Consider the following 19,517-nt stretch of genomic DNA (forward strand, 5'->3'; position numbering starts at 1 on the left):
TATATCATTCTCAGATAATTTAATTTACATCGAACATCATTTTTTCAGTTGGTCTTTGCATCATTCCCAAAATCAACCACTTCAGTTTAAGATCCCTACCATAAAAAAGTAATAGATTTCAGCAAGTTTTGTTTCTTATTTTGACTGCACTGAATGTTGTATTGAAGTTCACTTTCCATAATTATTTATTAATGAATTCATGTATCTTTCTCTGTAGTATAAAAAAACTAGAAAAATATGCATACAGTTACATTCTAACAAAGGAAAAAAATTTGATGAGAATTTAATGCTAAGCTTACTGATCCTCTATAATTGAAATCATTTATTTATTGTGAGGATCATTTTTTTTATACAAAATGATAAAACTAATCCTCCTTGAAACTGCTCAGCAGAATTTGACTATATATTAAAGGAAACATTTTGTTGTTAAGAGATTTAAGATTGATACAAATTGTGCCAGTTAGCCTGATATGGTAAAAATAGAAAATCCTTGAATTGACTTTTTTCTCATAAACCACTAGTCACATTTTGACAAGTTTTAAATAGCATCTTAACATGAAGGGCTTTTCAGTTTGTACAAACAGTGCCTATATGCCATCAAATATGGCTGCTGCTACTAAATTTAGAAAGTTTTAACAACTTAAATGTTGCTTGACAGAATTTGACCAAATTTTACAGAAAGAGTAATAGCTTGAAGGCCTTCCACATTTATAGAAGTATTCTAAATCACTTTCATATTTTGCCACCTTTACTAAAGAAATAGAAAATCATGTTGTGGTGAATTCTTTTGAACATTTAATCTCATTTCTCAGGTGGAGGCAGAGCGAAGTGACCTTGCGATACGTGTGAACTCCCTGAAGGAGGATATCCGTAGCCTGGAGGAACAGGTGAAGGACCAGGCAGTGCGACTTGGAGAGTCTGAGGATTTTGCACACCAGAATAAATCCACTGCCAACCAAATGAAGTGAGCAGATTCTCCAGTCCATCATCAATAGACACTCATACAGTAAAATTAGACAATAACAATATCATATTTGAATATTTAAAGAGTTAGTTTCATTTTGGATTTTTGTCATCTTACAGTTAGTGAGTTTATCTTGGCAATTTATTAGTGAGGCACTGTGCTGGGTATTTAAACAGAAATCACCATCAGTTTTATCAAACATGCATTTGAAGACTGCTATTGCCATTCTGACATAGAAAATTTTGTGAAGTAATTGTAAGAAATGTAATTTTCTTTGTTGCTGTGTTGCATGGAGAGTCATTACACAAGTCTTATTTTAACAGTTTTTGGACCAAATTTCTGCCATGTTCCCAATGCCAAAATGTGTCTATGTTTCTCAGTTTTACTGAAAATTTCCCACTGAGTAGTTCCTTTTTGAGCATCAGTTATGTTTTTATTCATTTAATTTGTTGAAGGATCTTGTCAGCATTTTTTAAATTAGAAATATATTTTTTTTCTATTCAGATATCTTTGTAGATATAGAATTTAACATTTTAAAAAGGTAATGTTAAAGAGTTCCTCTTACAAGGAAGAAAAAAAATATTTCAGCCTTATGGTTGAAATCATGTTTTTATAGTTACACGTTCGATGATGATTCTTCAAATATTCTTATCAGTTTGTACACCCAAGCCATCACTAAAATTGAGGAAAGAAGAAATACATTGTAAAAAGAAAATCAGTGTCTGCTCTTCTGTATGCTGATTTTGATGTGCAAAATCACTGGCAGCCATTAGACTGTAATTTTAAGGTTTAATTCATTATGAAAGGAAGTGAGTTCCTGGATATAGTATTAAATAGATCACATTAGTTTGGATGATACTTAACGGAAAGAAAATGGGAATTATTGTGTAAAACACTAGCAGATTATGGGTGGAGACAATTAAACGAGTTAAAATGTACAGCAGAAATTCATATTATTGTGCAGCCTTTTTCTGGTCAACCAGAATTTTTTTGAAAATATTGCTGTTTTGTTAAGATATGGTCAAACAATTTGGCAATAGAAATTTGTCTAAAATTCCCAGTTTGACCATTTTATAGAGGATAAGTTCTCTTGGGTTTCATGCACTATTTTCAGACCATCAAAAGTCATGATCCATTGCAGTGAATGGGCAAGTTCATTATGCCACTACTTTTTAAATAAAAATGACACTGAAATGGGTAGTGTTGTCAGTGAAACAAAAACAGAATACTAATGGAATGCAAAATAAAGGCAGTATGAACATGAATGAAATGATAAGTGCATTATGACAGAAATGAAGAATGCAGAATGACGAAAGATAAACAACATAAAAAGAAATGGGAATGCATTTCATGAATGGTTTTAAAATCTGTTTATCTCTATTTTGGGCAACTGCCAAAATTCCATAGTCAGAAGCTTTTTTGTATTATAATGCAGAACCAAATTCTTTATTCTTCACACTGACAAACAGTGTGTCTATAAAAATGTTATTTGAATGGAACAACAACAAAAATCAAATTTAATTCTTACATTTATCATAGTTGCAATTACATATTTAATGCTGTCTTTTGAATGTTATACATTTTCTATTGTATTAAAGCACACCTTGACTTAGATAAGGTATTAAAGTAATAGTTTTTAACATTTTATGTACCACAAGCAGAAAATCTGGATTTGGTAATGCATTCAAAATGAACAGAAATGAAACGATGCAATGAATAGAAGCAACAATTGCAAAATCTGAATTCATTTCTGAGACCATAAATGAAAAACGAAGAGATGGTAGCTGAAATAAAAACATAAAAAATGCAGCTGAAAAGTAAATAATGTAGAATGAATACAAATGTAGTACAAAACAAAACGCACATTTAATAGCATTAGCTGTTTGAGGGTCTATGTATATGTTGATTTTGCATTATGACCCATGGGTTTATGCAGAGATGCAAACCTGTTTTGCAAAATTATTGCAAATTTCTAGTGATAATCTCAAACTGTATACATTATTGACAAATTCTGGAAAATAAAAATCTTTGGTGATGAAATTTGAAACAGGAGTATTTTTTTATGTTGACATGGGCTGGCAGAAAAATACTACAGCACCAGTATGATAGACTCGTACAGTATAGTTTCTTAACATAAAAAACCCCAATGTACATAACAAAAAGGCAGTCAGATTGACTGTAAAGAAAGGCAGCAAATATAAATAGAAAGGACAATTCAAATAATTTATGAGGAAAACTAACATGTATGATTAATGTTGAGATTGACAATGTTGAAGTAACTCAAGGCCCTGGAATTAGAGGAATGGATACACCAATTATTCTAATTGACTATAGGTATGCATAGGCACATAGGAAGATACAGTATGACTGTGTAGTGTAGAGCTTTGCTTTCAGTGACCCAGTTATTCATGCTAGGTTCTGAAATGTTGATGCCTGGATACCTGATAAGTATGCCCATGGGTTGGCATCTCTGTTCAGTGTTTGGTGGGTGTTGTTGATTACATGGGGGTGGGGGAGGAATATGCAGTGAAATGAAAATGGGGATCTGTGATGGTGATCAAATGCAGTTGCTGTAGTTGGTCTTTTACACAGGAATGGAGTCAAAGGAAGTTGAATTAGATCTTGGACAGATTTTGCATCATGACTTCTGGGTTGCTGTCAGTGGTAGGGTGTTGTTGGTGAAATATGCATTGAGAAACCTGAATATCTGTGATGGTGCAACATGGCAGTTCTAGCTGATCTCAGATATTATTGGATTTTTTTTGTGATAACTGCTATGCTAGTATATTTTTCAGTTTATTATATACATTATGATAACAATGATTTCTTACCACTTTGTTTGATGTAGATTATTTCAATATTTAGCAATTGAATGCACTGCTGCAATTGTAACAATTAAAGCATTAATGAGCTATGAACCATGATATCATAGTGGATGACTATCATAGTGCATTTTGAAGTCATTTGACAGAATATTACTTTTAGTAAAAATCTTGTGAAAATAAAGCCCCTCCAACATTTCAGGTAGTTCCCAACAAAACATGACTAGCTATGATAGCCATTCCTTGGATCAATAATTCACTAGTGAATTATTTTCAGTAATCCGCTCTTTGAAATTATGAGAAATAAAGTGAGAAATTTTCCACAAAGTTACCTTACGTATTACTGATACCTATACCTCCATGATTGTCATTTCAGAATGATTGCTGAGGAGGCTGAGAGAAGTTTAGAGGACACACAGAAACGACTGAACCGCCGTGAAAATGAACTCCAGGCTCAGGAAGAGCGCTGTGCCAGACTTGAGGAGAGAATTTCAGAGCTTCAGAGGGTGTTGACAGTCAGTAAGGATGAAAACGCTCAGCTGCGAAACACCATCAGTTCTCTAGATAGAGAGAAAGACAGTCTCCAGTTGACTGTGGATGAGAAGGCAGAGAAAGTTGCCAATCTAAATGAGGACATGTTGAATAAGGTAACAAGAATAAAAAGAAACTCAGTATGTCTTTTCCTGGCATGGAATGCTGTTAGCTTCAAGAAAGAAGTGAGAGATCCTTGCAATTGCCTGAACTTTGCTTTTCTTTGTTGATTTTTGCATGAAGTCCCATACTCACAAAAGTAAAAGTCTGCATAAAATATAAAACAGAATCAGTCATATGGTTGCATCCCACTATTTCCTATACTGCTACTTTCATTTGTGCCAGGTCTGCATACTCTTACAAAAAGACATTGCTAATACCTTTTGGCTATGTCTTTTCACTAGTTCATCCAGGCTTTTGGAGTTTTGTAACCTTGTGGAACTATACTCTTATTTTCTTACCAAATTGTCCTGTTTTGTAAGATGAATATTTTTTACTTCTTTTGTCTAACTTTGTCATATGAAAGGCTACAAAATGGCACCTTCTCATTTACCAGTCCAATAGTTTATGTTACTTTAAATTCTTCTCTGTATGTGATCTATGAAAGCTGTGTCAAGTAATGATCATTTATTTCTTCTTCAGATATGTTACCCAATCATAATACCTTAGGAGTTTGACTACTACTGTGCAAGTCCAGCCCTACCAGACTTAAACTTTAGCTATGAAAGCTAAAATTAGTCCGCCTACATAGGTGGCAGTCAGAATGATCTCCCTCTTAGTGATTAGCACTAAATTCCACCTGTACCCCAGTTACTACTTCCACTTGTGCTGGGTAGCACAATTTCATTAGAGACCTTTGCAAAACTGACATCAAAGAATTTTGTGTATTCAACTATAGAGCGGGTGGAAGAGTTTTTCTTCTGAGGAAGTGTGCTCTATCTGTATATCTGGAACTATTTCTTGCTCTTTCTATCCAAAGCAAAGTTTTTCTATCTTCTGTAGAATAACATTTTTGTCATAAATCATACTTTTATTTTAGGTGCCCTTTTGTAGTTACTTGCATGGGTCACTAATATATGCATACTATAATATGTACTTTAATATTATGTATTATGCAATCTAAATTATAGACCTTTAAATAATGCAGATAATTTGTGGTCTGTAGAAAGTTTTAATCATTTTTCATCCACCTCGCTAAGTTTTAAATGGTGTTGCATGCATATCTCCTGTATAAAATTACACTTATGTTTGGATACATACAAGTAAGTTTTCTGTAGATAGTGTGTAGTTCAGTAGCATCCATGTTTTAGCATATGTGGGATGCCACTTTGGAAATACATGTCAGATATGTACTATATGGATGAAGAGTCAGTGGGCTACAGTACTGGGTCTTAACAGAAAGTGCATAAAGTAGAAAGCTGATGCTACCTCAGTCAATAAATTTCTGACTTTTTCCCTGGCAGGTACAATCCAGGTCGAGAACATGCCAGTCCATCTCGTATACTGTCTTGCCCAAAATCACGTAGGGACTGGTTTTGTGGATTTTAGAGCACATAATGGGTCCCAGCATTAGGAACTTGACAGTGTTTATGGAGGATAAGATGGCCATGTTTTGTCACAATCCACCTGTACCATCCAAATTGGATTGCATGAGTCATTACCAGAATTGATCCTAGTTTTAATGTCAGATGAGAGAATCTCTTTGTCTAGTATGCATTCCAATATCAGAACACTGGCTCGTTTATGGATCAGCCAGTCAGAACACTGGCTCTTTTATGGATCAGCCAATCAGAACACTGCTATTATGGATCATCCAATCCATAATAGTGTCAGAAGGCATCCTCTTCACTTTAGGCCCAGTTTAGTGCCTCAGTACCCAGTGAAACAAAATCAACTCACCAAGAGCAAGGAATCAGTCCTTACCATTTATGGAGTCAAGTAGGCATGATATCTCTTCTTTTTCAAGCCTATGCCACTCAAGGTCAACATCTGACAGCAGTAGGACACTAAGCCAAACTGACTTGTATAGGTCTGGCTAATGATATGTTTCACTTCCAGGAGGACTGATACTATGCTAAGGATATAGCCACTCAAGTGGCCTAATTAGTTAGTGTCTGCCTTGGATGCGGCAGCTCACAGGTTCTAACCCCAGCTGATTCATACCAAATGTTTCTAAAAATGGTACCAACAGTTACCTTGCTTGGCGCTCAGCATTAAGATGTTAATGTTAAAACTGATCAGTCTGGTGTCAGGATAATGTGACTGGGTGGGACATGATGCTACATGTTTGCAGCATGATCCCCCAGAGCTAGACATGACTACAAACTGCTATGCTGCAGACATAATAGTGATATGGCTCAAATTGTAAAACCTATGTTAACTATCCAAATCACACACACACACATACACACCATTTTAAAAGGACAGGGAGGACTTGCTTAGCAATCGACTAAAAGATAAGGTATCAGTTGGAATCAATTTTCAGTTTGGTTAGCCAATACTTTCGAGCCTTTGATATGACTTGGCTGGGGTTAGAATCTGCGAACTCCCGCACTCCAAGGCAGATGCTAACCACTTAGTCCACCATAGTGGTTATCCTTAGCATAGTCTTGAAACATCTCATTAGCCAGAACTGTATGACTTGGCCGGGGTTTGAACCTGTGACCCCTCGGATCCAAGGGAGACGCTCTAGCCACTTGGCCACCGGAGCGGTTGTTTAAGTAAGAAATGGAAAGACATAAGCAGTGACCCAAGTGATTGGTTAGTTGCATGATTTTTCTTATAGGTAGGCATGATATCTCACCCATGGCAGCCATGCCAGTTGGTTTTAAAGCCTATGTATTATGCAATGTTGCTAGGTTTCTCCCTATTTCAATTTAATACATCATTGTTATGCTTGTGCAGTTTATAAATGAATAAAGTCTCTCTCTTTAAAAATATATGTTTATCTCCTTGCTGTTTTCTGTCTCTGTCTAAATTACCACACTGGATATGTGATGAATTGACACCATCACATACATGTTCACTTATACTGCTGAACATCTAAAACTCTATGTGGACATTCATTATCATTTTGTTCATTCCCTATGATAGTGTTTTTATTGTTGTAAATTTCAAGTTGTTAATCAGTTATATATGAAGTTGTTGTCTTTTTCATTCCAGGACAAAATGATCAGTGACCTGAAAGTTAGAATAAGCGAAATGGATGCTCAACTGGTGTAAGTTTTTAAACATATCTTTATGTAATTAATAATATGTAAAGACTGTATTTTGAAGATCGAATTAAACTTACTTTATATGGTTACAACACAAAAGTTTGATTAATTTTCCAGAATCAAATTTGGCTGTATTTGTTTTCTTAACAACTTCATATTTTTCCCAGTCTCACCTTTTCAGTATGGGGGCCCTGAGTGGCTGAATGGTCTGAAAGCACTGACCATTACAGATCACTGCCATCTCACCTCTGTCTGCATTGATTTCATGTCTCAGGCTCAGCTAATGTGGGTATGTGAGAAAGCTGGACAGTAGCTTCCCACAGGCTGTGGTTCTTTCTGGGTTTTTCCTCCACCTATTATACTGGTTTCAATGCATAGCCTATCTCGTGCTGAAAAATGTCATTAAACCCATAACAAACAACCTTTCCAGTATAGAAAGGACTTGTAAACTCCTTAGTTATGTTTATGTGCCAGCAATTTTCTTTTTAATCTGCCCCAATTAAATCGAAGCATATCATGCTTTGATGTTTTCTACATGTCGATTATCAGTTTTGTTGTAATTTTATTTGGACTTGAGTAGTTCATCGTCTGCAGTTACCAAACTTTATGGATGGCTTGCACTTTGGGTAAGGAAGGATATTATTGATTTCAGAGTGAAAAACTCAAAGATCAAGGTTACTGTAAATGAAAGAATAAAAATGGGTTCTATACCATAATATTAGTTCTACATCAAATACTTTTGCCATACTTCATGAATTGATTGCACATTGGGGTAAGGAAGAAACCTGTACATTTTTAGGCCAAATAGTAAAAGGCTAAAGTCACTGTGACTGAAAGATGGAACACTGTGTTGGCACAAAGTAACATTAGTCCTACATGACAGACCTGGACCAAAGTTAGCTCATGGCATGCAGTTGGTGTAAGGAAGAAGCTTATTTATTTTAGGATCAGAATGTTAGAGGTTGAATAAACATGTAACAGATGCATAATGTGCCGTTCATTGTACTCTGTTGTGTTTTTTTATACTTTACTTTAAATATCTTGCTTGGTTTTGCTTCTAAACCATGTATCTTAAAGGAGGTTGCTAAAGTTAGTCATGAGGGCTGTTCCATTTAATTATACATGGTACCCAGGGAAGGCAATTTTTTTAAACTATATGCCAGGGTACTTTGATTTCACAGGGTTCATCTTAAAATGTTAAGAAATTTCTAAATTGCATATATGGGTGAGTACCCCACTTTAAAATTGCCTTCCTGGGGTCCCATGTATGTTTTAATGTAACAGCCCTGAAGCTTTTTTGATTGATACCAAAGTCACCACTGATCAAAGTCTCTTCTGATTTTACTGTAAGTATTTTATATGCCTGCCTTTGACAGATTGGTCTAGGTCACTGTGACTTTTAAGTGGTTCAGAGTACTAGTCCATGGCAGTTGCTGCCTTATTTTTAAAAGAGGTCAGGCAGATTTTGATTTATATGCTCTAATCACTTTATCTACCTTCATCAGGCCACTTCATGCCCTCTCAACATACTGAATGCTTAAATCACCTCTCTTAATTTATTCATTAACATCCTGTGATATATGATGCCTACTATAAGTGACCATTGATAACTGTTGTATGTGTGTGCATTCACTTTACTGCATATTGGGCTAAGTGACTGAATTTTCAGCTGATCAGACAAAACAAACTCAATATGATTAGATAGCAGTGTTTTAATGGCATTGTTGTATTGCATTTGCACAACACAGATGCTTATAGTTGTATCCCATATTGTTTTCAATCAAGTTAATTACTGCAATTAATGTAATGAATGGCATTTTACCAACGTTGGTGTCGGATTCCTTTATGAAGTGATTAAATGACACTATTGATTCTTACAATTTTTGCACAGAGGATCAACTGCCCACATACAATATTGCATTAGAAAAAAATCAGCTATGATGATTAAGTTGTCTGTGTTAATATTTAAACAGAATAATATATGCTATGATCATATTAGAAGTGGTAGATAAGCCATGTGATCTTTTCTATGTAGATAAAATCAGTTTACAAAGTTAATTTTGTAAAGAAAGTAATAAGGAAGATTCAGAGAAGGTGGATTGTGGAGGAATAAACTGAAATTATGGTATTTATTTCTCCAAAGAGACATGCCAGACTCTGTAGCAGTCAGAACTGTCAAATATAGCAAAACTAAGATACAAAGAAAGTTTTTTTAAGCCATGATAAGTTTATAATTACCATTGAGTTGAACTGAGTGATTCTGAAGTGTTTGCAGTTAATGATATTCCAAGAAATATCTATTAGCTGCTGGCTTAATGGCAGATTCATACAGAAGAAATGTATGTGGCCATTCTTAAAACGTCCAGCTTTCAAAACACATATAAGAACTAAAGCGGTTAAAGTTTCTGTCAGCCTTTGTTTTTGAATGATTAAGACCTTTGCAGAAATAGATATGTTGTACATGTATTTTTTCTGAAAATTATAGTGCATACATCTTACCAAATCTAGGGAAGTGATTGAAATTTTTTGATAAATGAAAAGGAACATATAACAAGTGAATTTTTGGAAACTACTTGTCCTTGACAAGTAAAGGAAAAATAATTTGAAAATCCTTGTATGCATTATGATTGTACATTAATTGCATTTATGTCCAGTGTAAAGCATTTCTCCTGTGCAGCATTAACCCAGTTGCTGTGTGTTCAGAGTTGATTAATCCATTTGACCTTTTCATGCTATAGTACAAATTTTTCAAAGTTGGAAGGAATCAGTAATGTCATTGTTTGTGATACATATATCAATATGCCTTGTTTGCAGACATGCTAATGATTCCCTGAACATGAAGGATCGAGAATTGAAGAGTCTTCGCAGACAGCTGGATAGCACCTCAGAAGACCTCAGTGAAACAAGTCGCAATAAAGAAATTGCATTGCGAGAAAATAAGCGTCTTCAGGAAGACTTATCTGTGATGACTAGAGAAAATCAGGTATGTTGTTCCTGATTTTCTTAAGCAACATAGATAGCTGGCCTATTTTCTCTTTGGTTCAAATGGTGTTTAATTTTGATGACAACCATCTTGACAAGCATAGATTTGTGGTAAAATTTAAATACTGTGGTAAAATTTAAATACTGTCATAAAATTTAAATACTGTAACAGTTATTAAATTTTGATAAAAAGGTTTTGGTGGAAGTTTGTATACTGACAGTCAGGCATAAAAGTTGATGGTCAAGACTACAGATCTTTAGTTCAGGATTTCAATTTTGCAGAATGCTCTTGTATATGTATTACCTTCATAACCCACCTTGTGCAATATCCCATTTTTCAACATCAATTTTTATCAGTAGCTTCAAAAGCGTTCAGTCTGATTTCTCTCATAATGCTAAGTTCCATCGTGTGTTCTGCATGTCACTACTCCTAGACACAAACAACTCAAACCTCCATTTCTGTCTCAGATATTCTCCCACATATTGCACCTTAACATGCATAATTATCACAGCTGATATTCAAATGTTTGTAATAAAAACAAAATTGCTTCAGTCTAACAGCATAATTCTGTATCCAGTCTGATAACACAGCTCAGTTAATGTTGGATCACTTGATTTAGAATTTCAAATATACTGGTATCAGTAAGATTAAATCAGGTCACAAAGAATTCGGAACACTGTTTTTCATTTCCATCTAGGTGGTGGTATGCATGTGACCAGGCACTAACAAAATGGCAGAGAATAAGAATAAACAGATGTTTCCAATAAGTTTTGTGTTACATCAATACATCAAACTCCACTAGACACTGTTGCAAATGAAGTGACAAGAGTCTGAACTGAACTGCTTCGGTGGTCTTGTGGTTAGAGCATCCGCCTCGGATGCGAAAGGTCGTGGGTTCAATCCCCGGCTGAGTCATACCAAAAACTTACAAAAATGGTACTAACAGCTGCCTCACTTGGCGCTCAGCATTAAGAGGTTAGTGTTAGGACTGGTCGGCCTGGTGTCAGAATAATGTGACTGGATGGGACATCATGCTACATGTCTGCGGCATGATGCCCCAGTGCTAGACATCACTATAAACTGCCACAGTGCAGACATCATAGTGCTATGACTGAAAAATTGTTGACACTACGTTAAAAATCCAAATCACACGCACAAACACACACACACACACACAGAGTTTAAGCTGCCTAGTCAGCAAATAGGTATAAATATTTAGATTTACATTTCAAAGCAAAAAAAACCCCACAGTTCAGTTAAACAAAGTCATGAACTCAGGGATCCTACTACTCACTTAATTTGATCTCATGGGAATAGAACTCTCTGTGGAACTCTAAATCAAGTATACTAACTATTAAGTGCACCATTTTTGTGGCATGGCATGGCATTCACACAAGTCCTCTTGGCTACCCTCTGTCACATGGAAAGAGTTTGCAGACACTCACTGAGATTATTGAAAGTAAATATATATTTCTCACATTTATATACAATATTAAAATCTGAAACAACTAGATGCACACTTGGTATAAAGGTTGCAAGTGAGTGTAACCTTTGTTTTAACAAATGGCTGTTAGTAGTGTATTGGTCAGGACATGCTTACATATTCCTTGTATAGCCAACACAGTCTGATTATTACATAAATACAATTGCATTTCAATCTTACCTATTCCTTGTAGAGCCAACACAGTCTGATTATTACATCTATACAATTGCATTTCAATCTTACCTATTCCTTGTATAGCCAACACAGTCTGATTTTTACAGTTATACAATTGCATTTCAATCTTACCTACTCCTTGTAGAGCCAACACAGTCTGATTATTACATCTATACAATTGCATTTCAATCTTACCTATTCCTTGTATAGCCAACACAGTCTGATTATTACATTTATACAATTGCATTTCAATCTTACCTATTCTTTTTATAGCCAACACAGTCTGCTTATTACATTTATACAATTGCATTTCAATCTTACCTATTCCTTGTAGAGCCAACACAGTCTGATTATTACATCTATACAATTGCATTTCAATCTTACCTATTCCTTGTATAGCCAACACAGTCTGATTATTACATCTATACAATTGCATTTCAATCTTACCTATTCCTTGTAGAGCCAACACAGTCTGATTATTACATCTATACAATTGCATTTCAATCTTACCTATTCCTTGTAGAGCCAACACAGTCTAATTATTACATCTATACAATTGCATTTCAATCTTACCTATTCCTTGTATAGCCAACACAGTCTGATTTTTACAGTTATACAATTGCATTTCAATCTTACCTATTCCTTGTATAGCCAACACAGTCTGATTATTACATTTATACAATTGCATTTCAATCTTACCTATTCCTTGTATAGCCAACACAGTCTGATTATTACATTTATACGATTGCATTTCAATCTTACCTATTCCTTGTAGAGCCAACACAGTCTGATTATTACATCTATACAATTGCATTTCAGTCTTACCTATTCCTTGTATAGCCAACACAGTCTGATTATTACATCTATACAATTGCATTTCAATCTTACCTATTCCTTGTATAGCCAACACAGTCTGATTATTGCATTTATACAATTGCATTTCAATCTTACCTATTCTTTTTATAGCCAACACAGTCTGCTTATTACATTTATACAATTGCATTTCAATCTTACCTATTCCTTGTATAGCCAACACAGTCTGATTATTACATTTATAAGATTGCATTTCAATCTTACATATTCCTTGTAGAGCCAACACAGTCTGATTATTACATTTATACAATTGCATTTCAATCTTACCTATTCCTTGTATAGCCAACACAGTCTGCTTTTTACATTTATACAATTGCATTTCAATCTTACCTATTCCTTGTATAGCCAACACAGTCTGCTTTTTACATTTATACAATTGCATTTCAATCTTACCTATTCCTTGTATAGCCAACACAGTCTGCTTTTTACATTTATACAATTGCATTTCAATCTTACCTATTCCTTGTATAGCCAACACAGTCTGATTATTACATTTATAAGATTGCATTTCAATCTTACCTATTCCTTGTATAGCCAACACAGTCTGATTATTACATTTATACAATTGCATTTCATTCTTTAGACCAAGACAAACTCACGTGAAATATGGATCACCATATTGTATGAGTAGATATTGTTTATTGTTTTGAATTGTATTAGTTGGACCCTTTGCTTACTTGTATCATAATAAATTTGAATTTTGTTGTCATTTTGCCAGAAACTGAACCAGGAGCTTAATGAAGCATTGGAGGACAAGGAAGGACTGAAGATTCAGGTCCAGGAGTATATCATGGAGGTCAAGAGGGTTGAGGACCTCCTAGCTGGAAAGGTAACATATATGCTAAGGCATTGTCGGATTGAAAGTCATTTGGTGTTTGCAAAGATTGTGTTCTCTTAAAAGAATACAGTGACTATATTGTGGGAAAATTCAGATCATGCAAAATTCAGATGAAATCTTATAAAGTTACAGATAAGTTGAGTTTACTGCAGTGCCAAAAATTAATGATAAATAATGCAGACCCTTCATATCAAACCTATTAGACCAGTTTATTAAATTTTTTAAATTTTTTTAAAATTATAATTTTCATATGTTATGTACAGGAGCAGGAGAGGAGTGACTTATTGGATCAGTATCGAGCCCTGAGTGTCGAGACAGAGCAGTACCAGACTGCCACTCACCAGTTGGAAAGTGAGGGATCTAACCTTAGATTGGAAATTATGACCAAAGACTCTGAGCTCCGACGCCTCCGTGACAAGGTCGAGAACCTAGAGAGAGATGTTATAGAGGTGAGCCAGATGTAGTGGAAAGCTTTTTTTTATACCTTAGTGGATAGCCAATATGTTTGTTTCACTGTCATTAGCAAATACAGATGCATAGGTGTGCCTTTCCATCAGCAATATCATCATTGTCAGTAATTGTACATATTGGTGTTAAAGTTGTTTGGTCATGATTTTCATAAACTGCTATGAAAAAGACTAAAAATTCTCATGTAAACCTGAAAGAATGATGTACAAATATTGTTTTTAAGTTAGCAAGTTGTACCTACTGTGAAAAAGAATGATGTACAAATAACGTTTTTAGGTTAGCAAGTTGTACCTACTGTGAAAAAGAATGATGTACAAATAACGTTTTTAGGTTAGCAAGTTGTATCTGCTGTGAAAAAGAATGATGTACAAATACCCTCATTAGGTTAGCAAGTTGTACCTACTGTGAAAAAGAATGATGTACAAATAACGTTTTTAGGTTAGCAAGTTGTACCTACTGTGAAAAAGAATGATGTACAAATACCGTTTTTAGGTTAGCAAGTTGTACCTACTGTGAAATAGAATGATGTACAAATAACGTTTTTAGGTTTATCAAGTTGTATCTGTTGTGAAAAAGAATGATGTACAAATAACGTTTTTAGGTTAGCAAGTTGCACCTATTGTGAAAAAGAATGATGTACAAATAACGTTTTTAGGTTAGCAAGTTGTACATATTGTCTTGTAAAGTATCAGTGCAGTAAATGTAAACAGGTAGCAGCAAGTAATTTGAATGTGCCTTAACTCCTAAATTTAGAACTATTTTTTATAAATGATACTTCCCAAGAGTTGTTTTCAAGCATTTGGATTAGTCCATTTCTAAATTAGGAAGAAATTGTTATTAAACCTTTGACATAATTTTACTAATAATGGAAAGAATACATGTGGATAAAAGGTTAAAGGACAAATGGCAGGGCATAAACACTTGAATGAAAGGCAAGTAAGAAATTTTCAGATTTGATACAAACATTTAAATGTTTTAAATGTCTGTCTCAGTTGATAATTATACATGCATCACATTTCTTGCATCATGGCAGTTGTGACAAAATATCTGCGTTAATGTTTTTGGAAGTCATTGACAAATTATGGATCACTCCATGGTTTACAGGTGAGAGATATGGTGTGCCTAAGTCCAAATATTTTCTTACATTAGGGAGGTAAATTAAACATCAAAAATTCTTCTTCTTCTAGCATCAAAGTGCTCAGCAGGCATATGAGCTTCAGGTATCCAACCTTACACGCTCACTGGCAAACCTGGAGGAGAACCTGCGACAGACAGAGGAAGATAAGCAGACCCTTCTGTCTGATTTGACTGCCATTCGAGAGCTGTGCTCTCGTCTTGAGGGAACTAAAGAATCCCTACAGCGGCAGCTGACATCTTCCACCATCGACAAGGAGCAGGTAATAAATCGTGTTTTGAAGGTAGGACTCTCCAAAGTTTGGCAATAACATAATTTTAAATGTCTTCAGATGAAATATCAATGATCATGGTATTTAGTGTGTTTATATTTCTGTAGTTAACATTCATTTATACTATGAATTAACTTTTTTCATGGGACACCAATTTTCATAGATTTTGTGGTTGCAACAAATAACAAATTTAAAAGCACCATTTAACAATGATCTTTTTTTAGAAACAGTAGGATGCCATCCACAATCCAGGAATTTAAAATACCAATATAAATGGACATTGTTTAGTTGCAAAACCAAAATGATTGATTGTGATGCTTGTATTCTGTTTGTTTGGTATTAGAAATGTAAAAAGGTTTATTTGTATGTTTGTATTGTTTTACATCATATGTCCTGATGTGCGTTTCAGACAATCATTTGCATTTATGCATGCATACATGTATGTAAATGTAGAGAGAATGTAAAGATATAGTGCAAACCGGATTTATTCCTTCAGTAAGAGTTGATGGTTTCCCTCACATCTTTAGGGATTATACAGTCTGAATGTGTTGATCATTTCATTCATATAGAGCATTGCTGAACGCCATTTATTGCCTGGACTATGGTCAACCTTTCATATTAGTTCCAATCAAAGTCACAGAAAAGCATCTAAATAAATTTTATCTAATCATGGTGTAGAACTTTGCTACACTTTGTAAGATGATGCATACCAGTTATGACAACACTTGTTTTACTCAGGAATTTCTTGTTTAACTGTGCAATGTTAAACTATACATAGCAGGGTGAACTATGATTTAGACACCTTAAAGAAACCTTATTAAAAGAAAGTTTTCTTTTTTAATTAGTAAACATATCCTTCTAAATAAAAGTAATTTAAGAAAATTTTAAGTACTGTTTCCAAGCTTCAGCAGTTGTTTAAATTGCTACCTGCCCTACAATACTCAAGGCCATAATTTTTATTGTGATTTTATACTGTTTAAACTGTTACCTGCTCTACAGGACAAAAGTCCATAATTTTATCATGACTTTATGCTGTTTAAATTTCTACCTGCTCTACAGGACACAAGACCATTATTTTATCATGACTTTATGCTGTTTAAATTTCTACCTGCTCTACAGGACAAAAGTCCATAATTTTATCATGACTTTATGCTGTTTAAATTTCTACCTGCTCTACAGGACACAAGACCATTATTTTATCATGACTTTATGCTGTTTAAATTTCTACCTGCTCTACAGGACACAAGACCATTATTTTATCATGACTTTATGCTGTTTAAATTTCTACCTGCTCTACAGGACAAAAGTCCATAATTTTATCATGACTTTATGCTGTTTAAATTTCTACCTGCTCTACAGGACACAAGACCATTATTTTATCATGACTTTATGCTGTTTAAATTTCTACCTGCTCTACAGGACACAAGACCATTATTTTATCATGACTTTATGCTGTTTAAATTTCTACCTGCTCTACAGGACACAAGACCATTACTTTATCATGACTTTATGCTGTTTAAATTTCTACCTGCTCTACAGGACACAAGACCATAATTTTATCATGATTGTATGCTGTTTAAATTTCTACCTGCTCTACAGGACACAAGACCATTACTTTATCATGACTTTATGCTGTTTAAATTTCTACCTGCTCTACAGGACACAAGACCATAATTTTATCATGATTGTATGCTGTTTAAATTTCTACCTGCTCTACAGGACAAAAGTCCATAATTTTATCATGACTTTATGCTGTTTAAATTTCTACCTGCTCTACAGGACACATGACCATAATTTTATCATGACTTTATGCTGTTTAAATTTCTACCTGCTCTACAGGACACAAGACCATTATTTTATCATGATTGTATGCAGTTTCATGCTAGTTTGTATAACTTTATCTCCACACTTCCATGGACCAGCCATTCAGAGGCCAGACTCAACCAAAATTTCAATGAAAAAGTCCTTTACCAAAGCATCAAATAAATATTTAGTCCCTTGTGGAGATGTTAAATTTCCATTTGTGATTGACCATAAAGAATACTCATTGTTTTTTTGGAATGATTCAGTCATGTATATAGGCTTACCTGAATTTTCCTTGTCAAATGGATTGCAGATGAATATCAAAGACTTTACTAGTAGTTAATTTACTTCAGTCCTAAATGTTTTTAAAAAGTCTTCTAGTAATACTTAATTGGTACTGATTGGTTTATGTAATGAACACAACCTTATGGAAGAATAAATACTGTGCTATGTATAAAATTTAAGATTTATTAACTTTATGTATGTCTGCATACCAGCACTGAATGACAGTCCTTAGGTATGAATATGGGATTGAATATCTCCAAAATCTAAGTGTCACAGATTATTTTCTTTAGAAAATTAAGATGGTCTTAAAATCTAGTGTTTATCTCACTCAACCAAAAGTGGGTGGGGTGGGCTAAAGTGATTGCAATGTATATATGTGAATGATGTGGTTTCCTCAGAATAACTTCATTTTTCTGTGGTCTCAAATCTTACATGTGTCTTACTCAATGATAGGGTCCAGAAGCCTATAAGTTTTGGGACTACTAGGTCAAGGTTACTAAAGCTGTAAATATGATCTTCCCTTCAGCATGACAAGTCAAGTATATTTGGCCTAATTTAGTCTATACTTGGTAAGTACAGCTCACTCTTGATTTTGAAGCAGAGGTTGAAGGTCATGGTCACTGGAGACAACCTCGTAATTTTTTTATTATTATTTCTGATCAATAAGTAAAGTTTCCCAGATCCATTTTCATCCAGTTTCATAGTTAGTGTACTTGCACATCTCTACTGATTCTCAAGCACCTCCATGATGGAATGAAGCCTTTTTGTGGTGTTTCGTTACAACTCCCTATAATACTAATGTTACACCACTTTTATCAGTGCTGACAAGTCCAGTCCTCACCTGCATGCAAGACTATTAAAATAATGTGCCGACATTGCCTATTTTGTTTCTTTTTTTATCTTTTTATACATAAAAAAACATTTACTTTATAAACCATCTGACATAAATTCCTGAATCCTTTAAAGTCTTAAATCAATTCCAGGTTCATATGACGGTAAGATAAATGTATTTGTACCAGAAAAATTAACGGGGCTCTTCCCAGAGGTTTAAGGCATTATGTTTATCTGTAAACTTTACCTGCTGTGTAATTTATTGATAAGTTTACAAGTTTCTCTTTTGAAAAGTCTGCAGGCTTTAGCCTTGTTCTGAAATTGGCACACTTAACATGCTGTAAATCATGAAACATTTGTGAGCATAGCATTTTTACAAGGTTAGGAAGAAAAAAATGTTTGTATGTTTTTTTTAAAATATTAATAATGACAGTGTATTGCATATGAGAAATTGTAGCAAAAAGTTTCTTCACTAAGCATGCTGAAATTACTGAATTCACAAAATTCATATAATGCTGAAATATCATGATTTACAGTATATACCTCATTATAACACTATTCTTTGGATGGATAATTGAATACTGCAGTTCCACTGTATGAATTTACTGTTTATGCCTCATTAATACACTATTGTTTGGATGGATAATTGAATATTGCAGTTCCACTGTATGAATTTACTGTTTATGCCTCATTAATACACTATTGTTTGGATGGATAATTGAATATTGCAGTTCCACTGTATGAATTTACTGTTTATGCCTCATTAATACACTATTGTTTGGATGGATAATTGAATACTGCAGTTCCACTGTATGATTTTACTGTTTATGCCTCATTAATA

At 34.3% G+C, this 19,517-nt stretch overlaps 1 protein-coding gene across 3 annotated transcripts in view; it reads left to right on the forward strand.

Moving 5' to 3' along the window:
* The window catches only part of LOC149798346 (centrosomal protein of 135 kDa-like), a 105,527-nt gene that overhangs the window by 72,497 nt on the left and 13,513 nt on the right, over nucleotides 1–19,517 (forward strand). For all 3 annotated transcript variants that reach the window (XM_089963490.1, XM_089963493.1, XM_089963492.1), the window contains 7 exons: nucleotides 813–964; nucleotides 4,163–4,433; nucleotides 7,480–7,535; nucleotides 10,347–10,515; nucleotides 13,764–13,874; nucleotides 14,147–14,332; nucleotides 15,539–15,748. In XM_089963490.1, the coding sequence (XP_089819616.1) occupies nucleotides 813–964; nucleotides 4,163–4,433; nucleotides 7,480–7,535; nucleotides 10,347–10,515; nucleotides 13,764–13,874; nucleotides 14,147–14,332; nucleotides 15,539–15,748 (1,155 nt within the window). The remainder of the gene's footprint in view (nucleotides 1–812; nucleotides 965–4,162; nucleotides 4,434–7,479; nucleotides 7,536–10,346; nucleotides 10,516–13,763; nucleotides 13,875–14,146; nucleotides 14,333–15,538; nucleotides 15,749–19,517) is intronic.

The sequence above is a fragment of the Sinohyriopsis cumingii genome, chromosome 6, assembly GCF_028554795.1.
Source record: "Sinohyriopsis cumingii isolate HCF-2022 chromosome 6, ASM2855479v2, whole genome shotgun sequence".
NCBI lineage: Eukaryota > Metazoa > Mollusca > Bivalvia > Unionida > Unionidae > Sinohyriopsis > Sinohyriopsis cumingii.